The sequence below is a fragment of the Oncorhynchus keta genome, chromosome 25 (genome assembly GCF_023373465.1).
Source record: "Oncorhynchus keta strain PuntledgeMale-10-30-2019 chromosome 25, Oket_V2, whole genome shotgun sequence".
Classification (NCBI taxonomy): domain Eukaryota; kingdom Metazoa; phylum Chordata; class Actinopteri; order Salmoniformes; family Salmonidae; genus Oncorhynchus; species Oncorhynchus keta.
Window position 1 is genome coordinate 609,477 of NC_068445.1, and position 20,746 is coordinate 630,222.

The window sequence follows — 20,746 nt, forward strand, 5'->3', positions numbered from 1 at the left end:
AACAGCATCTAGTAAAGATGAGGTCGAGCGTATTGCCTGCCTTGTGAGTAGGGGGGAAGGTGAGAGGGTGAGGTCAAAAGAGGAAAGGAGTGGAAAGAAGGAGGCAGAGAGGAATGAGTCAAAGGTAGACGTGGGGAGGTTAAAGTCGCCCAGAACTGTGAGAGGTGAGCCGTCCTCAGGAAAGGAGCTTATCAAGACATCAAGCTCATTGATGAACTCTCCGAGGGGACCTGGAGGGCGATAAATGATAAGGATGTTAAGCTTGAAAGGGCTGGTAACTGTGACAGCATGAAATTCAAAGGAGGCGATAGACAGATGGGTAAGGGGAGAAAGAGAGAATGACCACTTGGGAGAGATGAGGATCCCGGTGCCACCACCCCGCTGACCAGAAGCTCTCGGGGTGTGCGAGAACACGTGGGCGGACGAAGAGAGAGCAGTAGGAGTAGCAGTGTTATCTGTGGTGATCCATGTTTCCGTCAGTGCCAAGAAGTCGAGGGACTGGAGGAGGCATAGGCTGAGATGAACTCTGCCTTGTTGGCCGCAGATCGGCAGTTCCAGAGGCTACCGGAGACCTGGAACTCCACGTGGGGTCGTGCGCTGGGACCACCAGATTAGGGTGGCCGCGGCCACGCGGTGTGGAGCGTTTGTATGGTCTGTGCAGAGAGGAGATAACAGGGATAGACAGACACATAGTTGACAGGCTACAGAAGAGGCTACGCTAATGCAAGGAGATTGGAATGACAAGTGGACTACACGTCTCGAATGTTCAGAAAGTTAAGCTTACGTAGCAAGAATCTTATTGACTAAAATGATTAAAATGATACAGTACTGCTGAAGTAGGCTAGCTGGCAGTGGCTGCGTTGTTGACTTTGTAGACTAGCTGGCAGTGGCTGCGTTGTTGACACTACACTAATCAAGTCGTTCCGTTGAGTGTAATAGTTTCTACAGTGCTGCTATTCGGGGGGCTAGCTGGCTAGCTAGCAGTGTTGATTACGTTACGTTGCGTTAAAAGAACGACAATAGCTGGCTAGCTAACCTAGAAAATCGCTCTAGACTACACAATTATCTTTGATACACAGACGGCTATGTAGCTAGCTATGTAGCTAGCTACGATCAAACAAATCAAACCGTTGTGCTGTAATGAAATGAAATGAAAATGTGATACTACCTGTGAATGCGACCGGGTTGTTGAGTGCGGAAGTTCTATTCAGTAGACGTTGGCTAGCTGTTGGCTAGCTAGCAGTGTCTCCTACGTTAAGGACGACAAATAGCTGGCTAGCTAACCTCAGTAAATTAAGATAATCACTCTAAGACTACACGCTCTAAACTACACAATTATCTTGGATACGAAGACAGCAAAGACAACTATGTAGCTAGCTAACACTACACTAATCAAATCAAGGAAAATAGACTTAAACAGTTTACATTTAGTTAGGCAATGCCCTCTTCTTCCTGTTGGTCCGAATCATAAATATGGCTATGAAATATAAATCAAACGACAGGACAGAGGTAATTCAAACCCTTCAAGGAAGTGTTTCTTACTATATTAGACCAATTCATGAAAAACAGTCAAACATTTCATATATTTGGTATCCCATGTTTCCAGTGCATTTCTTATCAAAAGAATTCACGTGTTTAATTAAAACTCAGAAAATAAAGACTTCCATGTGTGTGCCCCTTTAAGATACATGGCACTAACTCATTCATAACCAGGCAATTGTGTGCGTGCTGGTGTGTGTGTGTGTATGGTAAACCATATGGAAAAAAAACTAACAAAAATGTCTAACACTCATTAAGTTTACATCAACCCTTCTTATCAATGACTTTGTCACTGTCACCCATCATAAGGTTAAGAAAATAAAAGAAACCAAACCATGATTATTATCTCCTTACGAGAAGACAATGTTTTCATTGTAGTCTACCCAAACAACATTACTCTATATTTTTAATACCAACTGCTGGATATTCCCTTTCTGCTTCACACTTATTAAACCTATATTATAAGATTAACATGTAATGCGCAAAATCCACAAAATGACATGGGGGGAAAAAAAATGGAAAAGATACAATTTACATTTCGATGGGTTAAAATAGTATTTTTGAACACAACAATTCAGTCAGTAACATAGACCCAAATGCTATTGAAATGACCAGTAAATAGATTTTTTTAACACAATTATAAGGGTTTGTAGTCTTAACATCTGGCACATAAATAACAACACAATTACCAGAAAACAGACTTAAAGTTCATCCAAGTGTTTCTTGCAAAGATTTCACATTTGCAAAGGGGATTTAGCAGTCAAAAAGTTGAATCGACATTCATTGATTTGGAAACAGATCTGGCAAGGTCAATAAAAGCAGATTACATTTTCCCTTGCGACATAATGACATTTCTTCATTACATCACAAAACTTTCAAGCTGTATGGGCTATGTTATTTAAATGTATTAACCGGACCGAGAAAATCCCATAAGTGTTCATTGTTTCACTGGTTAGGGTAAGGGAATTCCACATACTTTCCTGTCATAAAATGAACAATGCCCCTACACTCACTTTTCGATGGACCAATGGCCCCACACACTATTCTTCGATATTTTTCTGCTAACCCCACAATATCCATGCTGATAAGAGGTTTCTAAACTAACATCAAAGCAGACGTACACATTCTATCAATATTCTCACATGCCCAAGCTGTGTTAATTCCCATACTAATATACTATATACTACATGCTTAATGAGTATATACTTTGTCTTAGTGTTTGCTGTTATTACATTTGAAGACTCTTTTTTTTTAAAATCAATTCTCTATGTGTAATTATTCCTTACGTGATTAATCTAAACATGTAATATCTTTCATCTAGGAAGTCGGGGGCACCGCGGGAAAATGTTTATAGTCTCTACACCGCGTGGCCGCGGCCACCCTAATCTGGTGGTCCCAGCGCGCACGACCCACGTGGAGTTCCAGGTCTCCGGTAGCCTCTGGAACTGCCGATCTGCGGCCAACAAGGCAGAGTTCATCTCAGCCTATGCCTCCCTCCAGTCCCTCGACTTCTTGGCACTGACGGAAACATGGATCACCACAGATAACACTGCCACTCCTACTGCTCTCTCTTCGTCCGCCCACGTGTTCTCGCACACCCCGAGAGCTTCTGGTCAGCGGGGTGGTGGCACCGGGATCCTCATCTCTCCCAAGTGGTCATTCTCTCTTTCTCCCCTTAACCATCTGTCTATCGCTTCCTTTGAATTCCATGCTGTCACAGTTACCAGCCCTTTCAAGCTTAACATCCTTATCATTTATCGCCCTCCAGGTTCCCTCGGAGAGTTCATCAAAGAGCTTGATGCCTTGATAAGCTCCTTTCCTGAGGACGGCTCACCTCTCACAGTTCTGGGCGACTTTAACTTCCCCACGTCTACCTTTGACTCATTCCTCTCTGCCTCCTTCTTTCCACTCCTCTCCTCTTTTGACCTCACCCTCTCACCTTCCCCCCCTACTCACAAGGCAGGCAATACGCTCGACCTCATCTTTACTAGATGCTGTTCTTCCACTAACCTCATTGCAACTCCCCTCCAAGTCTCCGACCACTACCTTGTATTCTTTTCCCTCTCGCTCTCATCCAACACTTCCCACACTGCCCCTACTCAGATGGTATCGCGCCGTCCCAATTTTCGCTCTCTCTCCCCCGCTACTCTCTCCTCTTCCATCCTATCATCTCTTCCCTCTGCTCAAACCTTCTCCAACCTATCTCCTGATTCTGCCTCCTCAACCCTCCTCTCCTCCCTTTCTGCATCCTTTGACTCTCTATGCCCCCTATCCTCCAGGCCGGCTCGGTCCTCCCCTCCCGCTCCGTGGCTCGATGACTCATTGCGAGCTCACAGAACAGGGCTCCGGGCAGCCGAGCGGAAATGGAGGAAAACTCGCCTCCCTGCGGACCTGGCATCCTTTCACTCCCTCCTCTCTACATTTTCCACTTCTGTCTCTGCTGCTAAAGCCACTTTCTACCACTCTAAATTCCAAGCTTCTGCCTCTAACCCTAGGAAGCTCTTTGCCACCTTCTCCTCCCTCCTGAATCCCCCTCCCCCTCACCCCCTCCTCCCTCTCTGCAGATGACTTCGTCAACCATTTTGAAAAGAAGGTCGACGACATCCGATCCTCGTTTGCTAAGTCAAACGACACCGCTGGTTCTGCTCACACTACCCTACCCTGTGCTCTGACCTCTTTCTCCCCTCTCTCTCCAGATGAAATCTCGCGTCTTGTGACGGCCGGCCGCCCAACAACCTGCCCGCTTGACCCTATCCCCTCCTCTCTTCTCCAGACCATTTCCGGAGACCTTCTCCCTTACCTCACCTCGCTCATCAACTCATCCCTGACCGCTGGCTACGTCCCTTCCGTCTTCAAGAGAGCGAGAGTTGCACCCCTTCTGAAAAAACCTACACTCGATCCCTCCGATGTCAACAACTACAGACCAGTATCCCTTCTTTCTTTTCTCTCCAAAACTCTTGAACGTGCCGTCCTTGGCCAGCTCTCCCGCTATCTCTCTCAGAATGACCTTCTTGATCCAAATCAGTCAGGTTTCAAGACTAGTCATTCAACTGAGACTGCTCTTCTCTGTATCACAGAGGCGCTCCGCACCGCTAAAGCTAACTCTCTCTCCTCTGCTCTCATCCTTCTAGACCTATCGGCTGCCTTCGATACTGTGAACCATCAGATCCTCCTCTCCACCCTCTCCGAGTTGGGCATCTCCGGCGCGGCCCACGCTTTGATTGCTTCCTACCTGACAGGTCGCTCCTACCAGGTGGCGTGGCGAGAATCTGTCTCCTCACCACGCGCTCTCACCACTGGTGTCCCCCAGGGCTATGTTCTAGGCCCTCTCCTATTCTCGCTATACACCAAGTCACTTGGCTCTGTTATAACCTCACATGGTCTCTCCTATCATTGCTATGCAGACGACACACAATTAATCTTCTCCTTTCCCCCTTCTGATGACCAGGTGGCGAATCGCATCTCTGCATGTCTGGCAGACATATCAGTGTGGATGACGGATCACCACCTCAAGCTGAACCTCGGCAAGACGGAGCTGCTCTTCCTCCCGGGGAAGGACTGCCCGTTCCATGATCTCGCCATCACGGTTGACAACTCCATTGTGTCCTCCTCCCAGAGCGCTAAGAACCTTGGCGTGATCCTGGACAACACCCTGTCGTTCTCAACTAACATCAAGGCGGTGGCCCGTTCCTGTAGGTTCATGCTCTACAACATCCGCAGAGTACGACCCTGCCTCACACAGGAAGCGGCGCAGGTCCTAATCCAGGCACTTGTCATCTCCCGTCTGGATTACTGCAACTCGCTGTTGGCTGGGCTCCCTGCCTGTGCCATTAAACCCCTACAACTCATCCAGAACGCCGCAGCCCGTCTGGTGTTCAACCTTCCCAAGTTCTCCCACGTCACCCCGCTCCTCCGCTCTCTCAACTGGCTTCCAGTTGAAGCTCGCATCCGCTACAAGACCATGGTTCTTGCCTACGGAGCTGTGAGGGGAACGGCACCTCAGTACCTCCAGGCTCTGATCAGGCCCTACACCCAAACAAGGGCACTGCGTTCATCCACCTCTGGCCTGCTCGCCTCCCTACCACTGAGGAAGTACAGTTCCCGCTCAGCCCAGTCAAAACTGTTCGCTGCTCTGGCCCCCCAATGGTGGAACAAACTCCCTCACGACGCCAGGACAGCGGAGTCAATCACCACCTTCCGGAGACACCTGAAACCCCACCTCTTTAAGGAATACCTAGGATAGGATAAGTAATCCTTCTCACCCCCCCCCCTTTTTAAGATTTAGATGCACTATTGTAAAGTGACTGTTCCACTGGATGTCATAAGGTGAATGCACCAATTTGTAAGTCGCTCTGGATAAGAGCGTCTGCTAAATGACTTAGATGTAGACTTAGTTGTATTTCTCTAATCAACTCTTCAGATTATTTTCAGATCTATTACAGTCAAACAATTAATGCATTATTACCTCATCAATCTCATTCCTGAATATCGCAAACCCTTGGATATCTGCACGAACCCTAGCATCATAAATCATGAATCAGTGATATACAAATTGGCTTACTTATTTATTTATGAACTAACTAATCAATCACAGAATCACATAAACACACACAATAGGTCATACACTAACATAAAACAAAGAAAAAGTCCTTAGTGGACAAAACCAATATGACGGCTTGGTAGACAAAGGAAAGAGGTGGGGACAGTTCAAGAGCGGGAAACTCAGAGTGGACCCAGATACATACAGGTGGCTATACTCTGAACAGGAACAGCCACTCATTCTAAAATAAATTAAAATGTACATATTTCCGAGTGTATGGCTTTGTTTTCTCTCTCTGTGGTCGCCGATCGTCTGCTGGAGAGAGTTTCTGGTTGAATTCCCCAGAAGTCCCAAGGTCTTTCGTGGTTCTAGTTTTGTCAGCTGGCTCTGGATAGTGTCGGTTGTAAAGGATACGTCAGACGTACTATTTGGTCATTCAACCGGTTGCATTACCAGACTAAAGTACTTAAAGAGCTGCAGCCTGAATAATTGTTATTTCGTTTTTTGATTTCTTAACCACTTCAACGTAGGAGTGATCTCCATGTTCTCTGGTCTTGTCCTTTAGTAGAGCTGCCAACCATTTCAACATGGAGCTACAGCTTATATGTTTTCTGGTCTATAGAGTGGTAGCCATTCCAACGTGGGGACCTCGTCCCTGCATTCTCTTGACTGTATGTACATTTTGTCACAATGTCACAGGCGTTCCATGACGTTTGGGTATAATGTCTGTGCTCACGAGGGCGTGGCCACTGACTGGATAAACTTTACGTAAAAAAAACATTTTCTCATTGAGAAGACTAGAGTCACATTTCATCTTCTCACAAATAGTTTCATATTTATTCATATAAATTCCACAACATTTAGATGTAAATCTGATAAATACATTGTGAAAGCTCTTAAAGTTACAATGTTTCCGTTATAACGTCTTAAATTATATCACCACACAGTAAATGTTGGACATGATTATTGTTTAAATAACCACGGACCATTCTAACTGATTGGAATACAGAAATATTGTTACATTATTCAACCTTTTGAGGTTACCGTACCACAAAGTCTTTCTCTGTGGTAACAAAGTGATTCTCAAACTTTAATTTCAGCAGGTATTTACGACTTCACCACTCTAAAAGAGAGAGTGAGCGGACCCACTGTAACCTAATCCTTCAGATCTTCACAGGAGAGTCATGACAACTTCATACTATATACTATTAGTTCATTTTAGTGTATTGTAAACAAATGGTAACCTTTCAGTTGAGCTTTGTATGTCTCCTGGAAGTTGATGCTGTTACTATGCAGCCTCTTGCTAACTTGTTAGCTTAACAAATTACTCGTTAAACATTTTACAAAACAATTTGGACTGTTTAGAGCACACACTGCCCGAAGGGGCAGGGTTGATCCAAGCTCTCTGACCTCACAAAGGCAGTCAAGCACCCAAGCCAACTGTCCAAAGTTGGTTAGCTTGCTTGCTACTTCCAGTCACAAATAAGAGAACACATCCTCACTTTGACCATTTCCACACCCTAACAGAGCTTATTAGGCTTTTTTCATGTTATTCAAAGCGTTGGTGACTAACTGTGCTGCTGGTAACTATTTAATTACGTTCTTTCCCTAACGTTTACTGACACCGGCCATATTCAACAGGTGTTGACCATTCGTAAATTCATCAGTTATTCTGCGCTCTGGTACATTCAGACAAGAGTGCTCTGAAATCATAAACAAATAGCCAGAGCGAATTTACAAATAACCCTCTCTAAAAATGTCCATTGAGAATGCACAACGACTATACCATGTAGCTAAGCTAAGAATGACGTGAATAATCAAGTCAATAAACGTTGCGTAGTTGGATAACATATAGTTAATATACTAGCAAGTTTGATGCAATTATATGCTATGAGGTTCATAAGGATAGTGTAAGCAACAAATTTGTCAGCCAACATAGCGTATAACTTCATTTGAAAAGTCATAACTTTATAATATTGTTCAACATTTTCTTAACATTCGTCTTTCTTATAATTGGAAAAGAGTAATTTCCCCTCCAAAATATTTTTTAATTATTCTGTCATTTCAAATGTTGTATTTGCACATTTCCGTGTAGGGTTTACATTTATAGCTGGTTTTCCAAACATAACCAACTGCTTTACCAGTACACTGACTAATACATTTTCTTTTACAATGTTTATTTAATTTTGTATAGTTTTCTTTTTTTTTTCTTGTAACCTGCAGGATTATTTTCTTATTTCTTCAGGATAATATCCTGGAACACTTTCATCCGGACTCTGTCCTGGTATCTCTTAACATAGCTCATGCATTATGATTGTAACTCATAGTATATTACTTTAGGACTCTGTCCTGGTATCTATAACACGCGTGACCTGTTCCTAGAACAGGACTTTCTAAAAGTTAACTTTCCCCAATTGGAGGTTGTTTTTAAGAAAATCAGTCTCACCCTTAATTCATCTGGTGTTAGCATCCCACCGCTGTCACCAATTTGTCGTGGAATATGTAATCAAAGGAAAGAGAGACTGCAGAGTCTTTCAAACAACACTTTATCATAAGATTTGCACAAATGAAGCAATCAACGTCACCGAAAATGGTTGGTTGCTTGGTTGCAATGAGTTGAAAGCTTAACAAACATAGCCGGGTCTCAGCTTTTATAGAGAAAATACATACAACCCCTTTCTGTATACGTGGCAGTCAGCAGATAGTGTGTAAAAGGTCATTAGTTAGCACATTCACAACAGCAAAACACTATAATGTGCTCCTTTCTGCAAGTTTTCATACATGTGCCTTTCTGTAGACTAAGTCCCACAAAGACAAGTTTGTATCAGGTTAGAAAAAACAATAGCATATAACAAGAGACAATTCTTTAAACAGTAAAACATGGGATCGCATGGCTAATTATGTAATTTTCCACAACACATCACTTTAAAACGTATGCCATCCTTCAGCACATGTCACCCTTTATAAAGCACATGTTTATATCACATTCGCCATAGGTGATTTTGTCACAGAGTTATGCCACATTTATGAACCCTTTATAAGTAAGTTTAAGCGGGACAGAGATCTCAACTATTTACTTTTATGAAGAGATCGTAGGAAAATTAAGTCAGATTTGCAATTCATGTTTCTACTGTAGGCCTAGGGGTAAAAAAAAGTCTAGAGCACCTTATCAAAATCATCTTGTAATCATTTAGTTGTGATTAATTGTCACGTTCTGACCTTTATTTCCTTTGTTTTGTCATTATTTAGTATGGTCAGGGCGTGAGTTGGGGTGGGCAGTCTATGTTTGTTTTTCTATGATTTGGGGATTTCTATGTTTCGGCCTATAATGGTTCTCAATCAGAGGCAGGTGTCATTAGTTGTCTCTGATTGAGAATCATACTTAGGTAGCCTGGGTTTCACTGTTTGTTTGTGGGTGTTTGTTTCCTGTGTCAGTGCTTGTGCCACACGGGACTGTTTTGGGTTTCGTTCGTTCCACATTTATTGTTTTTGTATTTCAGTCGTGTTCATGTGTAGTATTTCTTATTAAAAGAACCATGGACACTTACCACGCCCCATATTGGTCCTCCGATCCTTCTTGCCTCTCCTCTTCGGAAGAAGAGGAGGAAATCCCTTAAATTAATATTATTATTCAATTTATTATTATGAATTGCAGCAAGTCCTGTGTTGCACTACTGCCACTTCCATTCATGTCTTGACTCACAAATCGACATAGTAATTGATCTCCTTTATGTTGTGGTAAAAAAGTAAGAAGTTGGTAGATTACATTTTTATTTTATTACATTCCTAGGTGTTGCTTCACTGCTTTTAGAAACCATGTCTCTTTTTGGCAGGCTGCCCATGGAGAAGGCCTGGCTTGACCAAAATAGAAGAGCGGAGTGACAACTCCATTACTAGCAGCACCACCACCACTGTGAGTGCTCACAAGCTACAGCCCTGCGTACTCGAGCTCTGCAAGTTCTTCTCCCAGTGCCTCTGCCACTCCTACAGCTACAAGACTCACATGAAGAGGTATCGGGTATAGTGATCCCTTTAGCTACAATATACTTTCACAAGCTGATTGAACAAGGTGCACCCAATATATTCTAACAATCACAGTTAGATATAGATTATTTGTTGTCTTTTGTCACCGATGGTGAGATAATCATTATGTTATGCCCTTCAATTTGAGTGCCCCAAAATTAGGGTTGCAAAGTGGAATATTACAGGTAACTTAATATATTTACCAGTAAACTACTAGTATTTTCTTACTTTCAAAGATTTTAGGTAATTTTCATAACATAAAAATATAATCACTGAGGGTTTCTGCTCTTTTTGACACTTTTTTTTGTTTTAGTTGGTCAATATGTCTTTGCTGTAAGAGTTTTGGGGCTGAACTGGTGGCAGTTGTGAAATAAGTGAATAGTTGGAAGAGTTGCAGTCAATTGCAAATTACGTCATTGTTGATTAGATGTTTTCTTTCATTAATTAGGCAATTGTCTCATGAAACCACAGGAGGTTGGTGACACCTTAATTGGGGGGGACGTGGTAATGGCTGGAGCAAAACCGGTGGAATGGTATCAAATACATCAAACATATGGTTTCCATGTGTTTTATGCCATTCCATTAACTCCGTTTCAGCCATTATTATGAGCCGTCCTCCACTCAGCAGCTTCCACTGAATGAAACATATGGTCAATCTATTAGAAACTCATGGACAACATGCACACAGATACTGTACAGTATAGAGATGAAGAATAAACTTTTATATTTTTTATTTCTCTAATTTAAATATCTAAAGTTTCCATAGACTACCAAAATGACCTGTTCATTTACCAACAGTTCTGAAAATTATTGTAACTTTGGTAAATTACCAGGAGTTTTGCAACCCTACCCCAAACTATTTGAAAATGGTTGTTTCATTGACTGTGTCAAGTATAATTGACTTGCTCTTTGGTGTCCTACAGGTATTGTGCTGATAGTCACGTGTGGTATGAGAAACATACCTTTGAGGTGTGTAGACGGGTCAGAAGAGTCTCTTTCTCCAGAAGTAAGTGTTCATTAGCCTAGGATACATCATCAATCACAGCAAACAAGAACAGAATCCCTATATATATACACACACACACACACACACACACACATACATATATATATATATATATATATATATATATATATATATATAGTGGGGCAAAAAAGTATTTAGTCAGTTGTGCAAGTTCTCCCACCTAAAAAGATGAGAGGCCTGTAATTTTCATCACAGGTATACTTCAACTATGAGAGACAAAATGAGAAAAAAACATCCAGAAAATCACATTGTAGGATTTTTAATGAATTTATTTGCAAATTATGGTGGAAAATAAGTATTTGGTTCTGGCTCTCATAGACCTGTAACTTCTTCTTGAAGAGGCTCTTCTGTCCTCCACTCGTTACCTGTATTAATGGCACCTGTTTGAACTAGTTATCAGTATAAAAGACACCTGTCCTCAACCTCAAACAGTCACACTCCAAACTCCACTATGGCCAAGACCAAAGAGCTGTCAAAGGACACCAGAAACAAAATTGTAGACCTGCACCAGGCTGGGAAGACTGAATCTGCAATAGGTAAGCAGCTTAGTTTGAATAAATCAACTGTGGGAGCAATTATTAGGAAATGGAAGACATACAAGACAGCTGATAATCTCCCTCGATCTGGGGCTCCACGCAAGATCTCACCCTGTGGGGTCAAAATGATCACAAGAACGGTGAGCAAAAATCCCAGAAACACACGGGGTGAATGACCTGCAGAGAGCTGGGACCAAAGTAACAAAGCCTACCATCAGTAACACACTAAGCCGCCAGGGACTCAAATCCTGCAGTGCCAGACGTGTCCCCCTGCTTAATCCAGTACATGTCCAGGCCCGTCTGAAGTTTGCTAGAGAGCATTTGGATGATCCAGAAGAAGATTGGGAGAATGTCATATGGTCAGATGAAACCTAAATATAACTTTTTGGTAAAAATTCAACTCGTCGTGTTTGGAGGACAAAGAATGCTGAGGTGCATCGAAAGAACACCATACCTACTGTGAAGCATGGGGGTGGAAACATCATGCTTTGGGGCTGTTTTTCTGCAAAGGAACCAGGACGACTGATCCATGTAAAGGAAAGAATGAATGGGGCCATGTATGTTAATTTTGAGTGAAAACCTCCTTCCATCAGCAAGGGCATTGAAGATGAAACGTGGCTGGGTCTTTCAGCATGATAATTATCCCAAACACACCGCCTGGGTGTAACGAAGGAGTGGCTTCGTAAGAAGCATTTCAAGGACCTGGAGTGGCCTAGCCAGTCTCCAGATCTCAACCCCATAGAAAATCTTTGGAGGGAGTTGAAAGTCTGTGTTGCCCAGCAACAGCCCCAAAACATCACTGCTCTAGAAGAGATCTGCATGGAGGAATGGGCCAAAATACCAGCAACAGTGTGTGAAAACCTTGTGAAGACTTACAGAAAACGTTTGACCTCTGTCATTGCCAACAAAGGGTATATGACAAAGTATTGAGAAACTTTTGTTATTGACCAAATACTTATTTTCAACCATAATTTGCAAATAAATTCATAGAAAATCCTACAAAGCCTCCCGGGTGGAGCAGTGGTTAAGGGCGCTGTACTGCTGCGCCAGCCGTGCCATCAGAGACTCTGGGTTCACGCCCAGGCTCTGTCGTAACCAGCCGTGACCGGGAGGTCCGTGGGGCGACGCACAATTGGCCTAGCGTCATCCGGGTTAGGGAGGGCTTGGCCGGTAGGGATGTCCTTGTCTCATCGCGCACCAGCGACTCCTGTGGCGGGCCGGGCGCAGTGCGTGCTAACCAAGGTTGCCAGGTGCACAGTGTTTCCTCCGACACATTGTGTATTGGAGGACGCACAACTTTCAAACCTTCGTCTCTCCTGAGCCCGTACAGGAGTTGTAGCGATGAGACAAGATAGTAGCTACTAAAAACAATTGGATACCACGAAATTGGGGAGAAAAAGGGGTCAAATTCAACAACAAAAAATCCTACAATGTGATTTTCTGGAAACCAAATGCTCATTTTGTCTGTCATAGTTGAAGTGTACCTATGATGAAAATTACAGGCCTCTCATCTTTTGAAGTGGGAGAACTTGCACAATTGGTTTCTGACTAAATACTTTTTTGCCCCACTGTATATACAAAAGTATGTGGACACCCCTTCAAATTAGCGGATTTAGCTATTTCAGCCAAACCTGTTGCTGATAGGTGTATAAAATCTAGCACACAGCCATGCAATATCCATAGACAAACATTGGCAGTAGACTGGCTTTACTGAAGAGCTAAATGACTTTCAACGTGGAACTGTCATAGGATGCCACATTTCCAACAATTTCTGCCCTGCTAGAGCTGTCCCAGTCAACTATAAGTGCTGTTATTGTGACGTGGAAATGTCTAGGAGCAACAAAGGCTCAGCTACGAAGTGTTAGGGCATACCAGCTCAAAAAACGGGACAGCAGAGTGTTGAAGCGCGTAGCGCGTAAATATTGTCTGTCCCCCGTGGCAACATTCACTACCAAGTTCCAAACTGCCTCTGGAAGCAACTTCAGCACAATAACTGTTCGTTGGGGCTTCATGAAATGGGGTTCCATGTCTGAGCAACCGCACATAAGCCTTAGATCACCATGTGCAATGATAAGCGTCGGCTGGAGTGGTGTAAAGCTCGCAGGCATTGGACTCTGGAGCAGTGGAAATGCATTCTCTGGAGTGATGAATCACGCTTCACCATCTGAAAATCCGAAGGACGAATTTGGATTTGACGGATGCCAGGAGAACGCAGGTATGCCCCAATGCATAGTGCCAACTGTAAAGTTTGGTGTAGGAGGAATAATAATGGTCTGGGGCTGTTTTTATGGTTCGGGATATGCCCCTTAGTTCAAATGAAGGGACATCTTAATGCTACATCATACAATGACATTCTAGACGTGCTTCCAACTTTGTTACCACAGTTTGGGGAAGGTGTGTGTCGACGAGTGTCCACATACTTTTGGTCATGTGTGTGTGTGTGTATTTTTTTGAAGAAAACTATTATTGAACATAAGTATAAATATTGCATTATGAACTAAGAAGTATGGTTGATGAATTTTAGTTACTTCGTTTTCTATTATGGTTACCATGGGTATTTAAAACCATTAGGGAGCCTTTCCTGGTCTCGCTCCTTTTTTCCCCTTCCCTTCACCTATTTAGGTTTTTGGCAGAATGGGTCAACTAGGCCTCAGGTATGGTGATACCTTACAGTTTTTTGACCGCTACGCTAATACTTGGAACTAGAGGGCAGAAATTATTACATTTTAAAGCATTAGACCTCTCACTAAAGGCATAAGTCATTCAAAAGTTATACTTATATCCAAACTGGTTCTCTAGTAAATTGGTAGGAATGTCTCATCCTATGTTCAATAATGGCCTTTTCCCCTTTATTCAGATTACACCTGCTCACTTTTGGTTGTTTTAATAAGGAAATAATCTCCAAAATATCATTCTTTTTTTAAACAAGTCTTAGAAAGTTGGTTGCAATTTCAGTTTAATCCACCTGAAAAGACATAACAAATAATACCACAAATATTGTGGTTCAATTGAAATCTACTAATTGATTAAAAAAAATGTATTTTTCGAAGAAATTTTTAAAAAAGGTATAATTTTTGTGAATGATATCATAAATAGGACTGGTGGAGTTATGTCACACATGCAGCTAACACAGACATATGGAAATGTCTGCTCTACCCAAAATTACAACTAATTAATTGCAGTATTACACAAAAATGGAAGAGACAAGTAGAAGGGGAAGGAACTTGTATGTCGGCCCTGTATTAAAGAACTTAAATGGTTAAAGAAAGGTGTGATAAATAAAATCATATATATAAGGACCAAAAAACTGACAGTTGTGCCATATAAATTGCAAAATAGTTGGGAAGAGATTTTCGATGTAACCATGGCACATGGTTTATGAATTGTTACGCAAAACAACGCCGGATTCAAAATTTCACATTTTTCAATTTAAATTACTGTACAAAATACTTGCAACCATATTTTCCACCATATTTTCCACCGCCCTAAATTCCAAACTACAAGGGAAGGGCCTTTTTGCACATCAAATGTACAGCCATGTCAAAGTGTTCAATTGAAAATTACTCCTCCTGGCCCGTCAAGTAGAAGCCAACAATCTCACCCACCTTCCGACGCTACTAGTCTGTTCCCTATGAGATGACCAGCGGGAGAAGTATACATTGCTGCTGCGTGCTTTGAACGGCGAGTTTTCTCATTGTTTTGAGGATTTCAAAGTGTTGGAAAATGACATACTGTTGGTTTCCTCTCCTTTCACCTTCAATGTGGATAATGCTCCCACTGCCCTGCAACTTGAGCTTATCGTTCTTCAGTCTGACACAGTGATTGGAGAACTATTCAAAACAACGTCACTGACAAGGTTCTATGCATCTCTCGATGAACAAAACGATTAGGAGTCATGCTCATAAAATGTTTGTACTGTTTGGGTCAACCTAGGTATGTGAACAGACATTTTCAGTAAAGAAATATAAGTCAAGGCACAGATCATCTCTTACTGACTCTCACCTCTCAGCAATTCTGCGCATAGTGACGTCAGATAATATACCTGACTTCACTGCTCTAGTCAATGCCCATCAGAGACTTCACTCCTCACACTGATTGTGTAGTTTAATTGTAATGTTGAACTCTCTCTTTCTTGTGTTTTTGTGCATACCCATTAACAAGAGTTCTGTCCGTGGTGCTGAATTCAGTGTACTTTTCTCTATGTGTAATACATTGCATGTTTAATAATGAAAATACCTACCAAATAGAGAACATGGATGTGGTTTCTTTCTGTGCATGTTAAAAAAGTTAAATAAGTAGCATATCTAGATGTGATTTACAGTAGATATATCTGTCAACACAATCATACACATGTGGTATAATCCTGTAATATGATTCTGGCCCGCGAAGGCAAAAATATAATCTAATGTGGCTCTCCATGGAAAAGATTTGCCCAGGACTGCTATAGGCTGTCTCATCATTGTCAGTGATCAGGCCTACCACTGTTGTGTCGCCAGCAAACTTAATGTTGGAGTCATGCTTGGCCATGCAGTCATGGGTGAACAGGGAGTACAGAAGAGGACTAAGCACGTACCCCTGAGGGGCCCCGGTGTTGAGGATCAGTGTGGCAGATGTGGTGTAACCTGCCCTTACAAACAGTGCTAATTAAGAAGCGTGTTACCACATGGCTTGACCTAGGAACTCAAACAGCACTGTTATGGGATCGGTGTCCCTTCCACGGGACAGTTGAGCTAACGTATGCTAATGAGATTAGCATGAGTTTGTATGTGACAAGAGAATTTCCCAGGACATAGACATATCTGATATTGGCAGAAAGCTTAAATTCTTGTTCATCTAACTGCACTGTCCAATTTACAGTAGCTATTACAGTGAAAGAATACCATGCGATTGTTTGAGGAGAGTGCACAATTTTGAACATGAAAAGTTATTAATAAACAAATTAGGCACATTTAGGCAGTCTTGGTACAACATCTTGAACATAAATACAATGGTTCATTGGATCAGTCTAAAATGTTGTAAATACACTGCTGCCATTTGTCTACAAAATCTTAATTGCACCTGGGTTGGAATAATACATTATGGCCTTTCTCTTGAATTTCAAAGATGAGGGTACAAAGAAATACAATACAATTTTTAAAAATCTTTTTCGAGATGTCTTGTGTTATATTCTCCAACATTCCTTTCACAACTTCAAAGTGTTTCCTTTCAAATGTTACTAAGAATATGCATATCCTTGCTGAGCTACAGGCAGTTAGATTTGGCAAAAATGTAAAAAAGGGGCGGATCCTTAAGAGGATTAAAACCCCTTCCTTCATGATCAATATACACTGCTCAAAAAATAAAGAGAAAACTTAAACAACACAATGTAACTCCAAGTCAATCACACTTCTGTAAAATCAAACTGTCCACTTAGGAAGCAACACTGATTGACAATACATTTTACATGCTGTTGTGCAAATGGAATAGACAACAGGTGGAAATTATAGGCAATTATAGCAAGACACCCCCAATAAAGGAGTGGTTCTGCAGGTGGTGACCAAAGACCACTTCTCAGTTCCTATGCTTCCTGGCTGATGTTTTGGTCACTTTTGAATGCTGGCGGTGCTTTCACTTTAGTGGTAGCATGAGACGGAGTCAGGAGCATGCCCAGGCGTTGTAGGGAGGTCATACAGGCACGTGGAGGCCACACACACTACTGAGCCTCATTTTGACTTGTTTTAAGGACATTACATCAAAGTTGGATCAGCCTGTAGTGTGGTTTTCCACTTTAATTTTGAGTGTGACTCCAAATCCAGACCTCCATGGGTTGATAAATTTGATTTCCATTGATAATTTTTGTGTGATTTTGTTGTCAGCACATTCAACTATGTAAAGAAAAAAGTATTTAATAATAATATTTAATTCATTCAGATCTAGGATGTTATTTTAGTGTTCCCTTTTTTTTGAGCAGTGTATTTTATGAATATAACATTTTATACCATTTCAATAAAAGAAAGGCCCGAACATCAATGTGACTGAAATACTGACCCAATACTGAAATGGAATGTATTTCTAAGCCTCTAATTCTGACACATTCAGTAATGCTTGAAGAGGAATAAAAAAGGTGCCAGAACTGATTTACAGTACAAGTGTTCATATTTTAGAGAAAACTATTCTATGAGTTGATTTTCTTTTTTTCTTCTTTCAAAATGAGTTATTAGTTAGCTATACATGGTATGAACATGTTGCTGTCTTTTGTTTCTCTCTCCCTTTTGCATAGATCTAAAACAGAGGTGCCTTGCAAGAATGTGCAACAAACTCTGGCCAGAGTGGAAAAGAGACAAAGAGAGCGGGATATACTGAACTTGGAGAGGAGATTACACCGGAAGAACCACTGAAGTATGCACATTCTGATGTAACTTTAAGAGCACAGTGTTTTTTTCTGAATCCAATAAATTGAAAATATTTTCTTTCGAGCCACATCTGTTTGGGAGTCAGTGGATTTGTCAGTTCTTCCCGTTGTCACTTGTACATCCCACCTGAAGCAAAATACCCAGTGGGCACACTTTACAACCAACTGATCACTGTTACAAGCAGGTAAAGATGTCTTTCTCATGATGAGATCAAGACATTGTCGGGATTCCATCATATTTTCATTTGGTCAGATAACCAGGTTTACAACAAGATAAAGATGCATGTTTCTGGTTGCTAAACAGCGATACAAAAACGTTTTAATACAACTAGTATTCAACTTGACCATGATTTCATAAAATACGTCATAATGATGTTGTTGCAACCAGTTTTGCCCACTGGGTATAATTAATAACAACACCATAGATACTGCAGGCATTTCAAGACGTTCTACTCTTTCCCATCTACATGAGAGTGCTTATATGGCTCTAGGCAGTGGCATCATGCACCAATTGTTTTAAGAGGTCACTAATGGTATCAATTCTGTATTTGTATCGTAAAGTTTAATAATAAATATTGATCAAATTGTAGGGGAACGAGCACTCTCAGTTTCAATAGGTGTGGCACATCTTGGCTCTATGGCCCATTACTTAACAAAACATTTTGAAAAACATTTGGGCTATTGGGCAACCTTTTAACTAATAATCAAATAAATCAGTTTGATGACAAAGAACATTTGGCATGGAAACTTGGCAGATAATAGACATTCTGAGATGCTCTCAAATGTCTTGACTTCATATAATAATAATAATAATATGTGCCATGTAGCAGACACTTTTTTTCCAAAGCAACTTACAGTAATGCATGCATAAATTTTACATATGGGTGGTCCTGGAAATCAAACACAATATTCTGGCATTGCAAGTGCAATGTTCTACCAACTGAGCTACAGAGGACCACTTTTCAGTCTAAAGGTAACCCTTGGATATTACAGGCAATTTCTTCATAGGTGGTTCAAATCAAATCAAAGTTTATTTGTCACGTGCGCCAAAATCAACAGGTGTATGTCTTACAGTGAAATTCTTACTTACAAGCCCTAACCAACAAGGTGGTACCGGTACAGAGTTAATGTGCGGGGGCACCGGTTAGTTGGGCTAATTAAGGTAATATGTACATGTAGGTATAGTTAAAGTGACTACGCATAGATGGTAAACAGAGAGTAGCAGCAGCATAGAAGAGGGGTTGTTGGGGGGGGGGGTTGACGGGACACAATGCAAATAGTCCGGGTAGCCATTTTATTACCCGTTCAGGAGTCTTATGGCTTGGGGGTAAAAGCTGTCGAGAAGCCTTTTGGCCCTAGACTTGGCGCTCCGGTACCACTTGCCATGCGGTAGCAGAGAGAAGTCTATTTGTATTTATTATGGATCCCCATTAGCTGCTGCCAAAGCAGCATTTCAAAGATGATGATACAAAAATAATACAAAAGACCGGTTGGTTTTTTCTTTGTATCTTTTCCCAGATCTATTGTGTTATATTCTCCTATATTTCTTTCACATTTCCACAAACATCAAATATTTTCCTTTCAAATGGTACTAAGAATATGCATATCCTTGCTTCAAGGTCAGCTACAGGCAGTTAGATTTTGGAATGTCATTTTAGGCGAATATTGAAAAAGGGGGCGGATCCGTAAGATGTTAAAGCCCCTTCCTTCCTGATCACCAAAGCCCCATATATTACCCACCACTGCGACCTGTTTGCTCTCGTTGGCTGGCCCTCTCTTCATATTCATCGCCAAACCCACTGGCTCCATGTCATCTATAAAGCCCCGCCTTATCTCAGCTCACTGGTCATTATAGCAGCACCCACCCGTAGCACCCACTCCAGCAGGTGTATTTCACTGATCACCCCCCAAAGCCAATTCCTCTTTTGGCCGCCTTTCCTTCCAGTTCTCTGCTGCCAATGATTGGAACGAATTGCAAAAATCACTGAAGATGGTGACTCATGTCTCCCTCTCTAGCTTTAAGCACCAGCTGTCAGAGCAGCTCACAGATAGGTGCACTTGATTCAAAAGTCCTGCGCACCAGGTAAGCAAAGTGTTCCCATGAGACACACACCACCTACTCTGCAGACTGACGAACCTGTGACTAAATCGACTGCACCTACTGCGCTGCCCATTCAGATAGCTCAAATCACGGTGGCTACAGAGCTTCCATGACCCTGGCTACAGCCAAGTTTAATAGGCTACTAGCCTACGTAAGATTTAATAACTTTTAAAACCATGAACACAGAGAGACTGTCAACGAATACAGCAAAGAGCTGCTGTTTTTGAGTGAGTTCTTGTTTAAGTTTATATTCAGCACTGTCACTGTTTTTATTCAACACTTACAAAATGTACTTCTCCGTACTTCGCTCGGGCTGCAATGAATGAGTAGCCAAGCATCGATAGCCCTGCGTCTTATTATTATTAGCAGCTCGTGTCGATTTTAATTTGAAGGAATTTTACTTTCTCTGGTCATAGGAACAACATGAATTTGTGAATGAGGCAGATGCAATGCGACTCGAGTTTCGCCATCAGGTGGAAGACTGTGTCCCCTCTCTGGTCAGTCTCACCGGAGGAAAGGGAGGGAGCGAGAGGCAGTTGGGAAAAATCGTTCAGTACGGTCATCCAACTCCGAATTCCAACTCGGAAAC

At 41.9% G+C, this 20,746-nt stretch overlaps 1 protein-coding gene across 1 annotated transcript in view; it reads left to right on the forward strand.

Moving 5' to 3' along the window:
- Window positions 1–18,071, forward strand: part of LOC118357985 (HERV-H LTR-associating protein 1) — a 60,177-nt gene extending 42,106 nt beyond the window's left edge. Inside the window, exons 12-14 of the mRNA XM_035735295.2 lie at window positions 9,913–10,090; window positions 11,026–11,108; window positions 17,925–18,071. Coding sequence (XP_035591188.1) covers window positions 9,913–10,090; window positions 11,026–11,108; window positions 17,925–18,007 — 344 coding nt within the window. The 3' untranslated portion in view covers window positions 18,008–18,071. The remainder of the gene's footprint in view (window positions 1–9,912; window positions 10,091–11,025; window positions 11,109–17,924) is intronic.
- The last annotated feature ends 2,675 nt before the right edge of the window (window positions 18,072–20,746 follow it).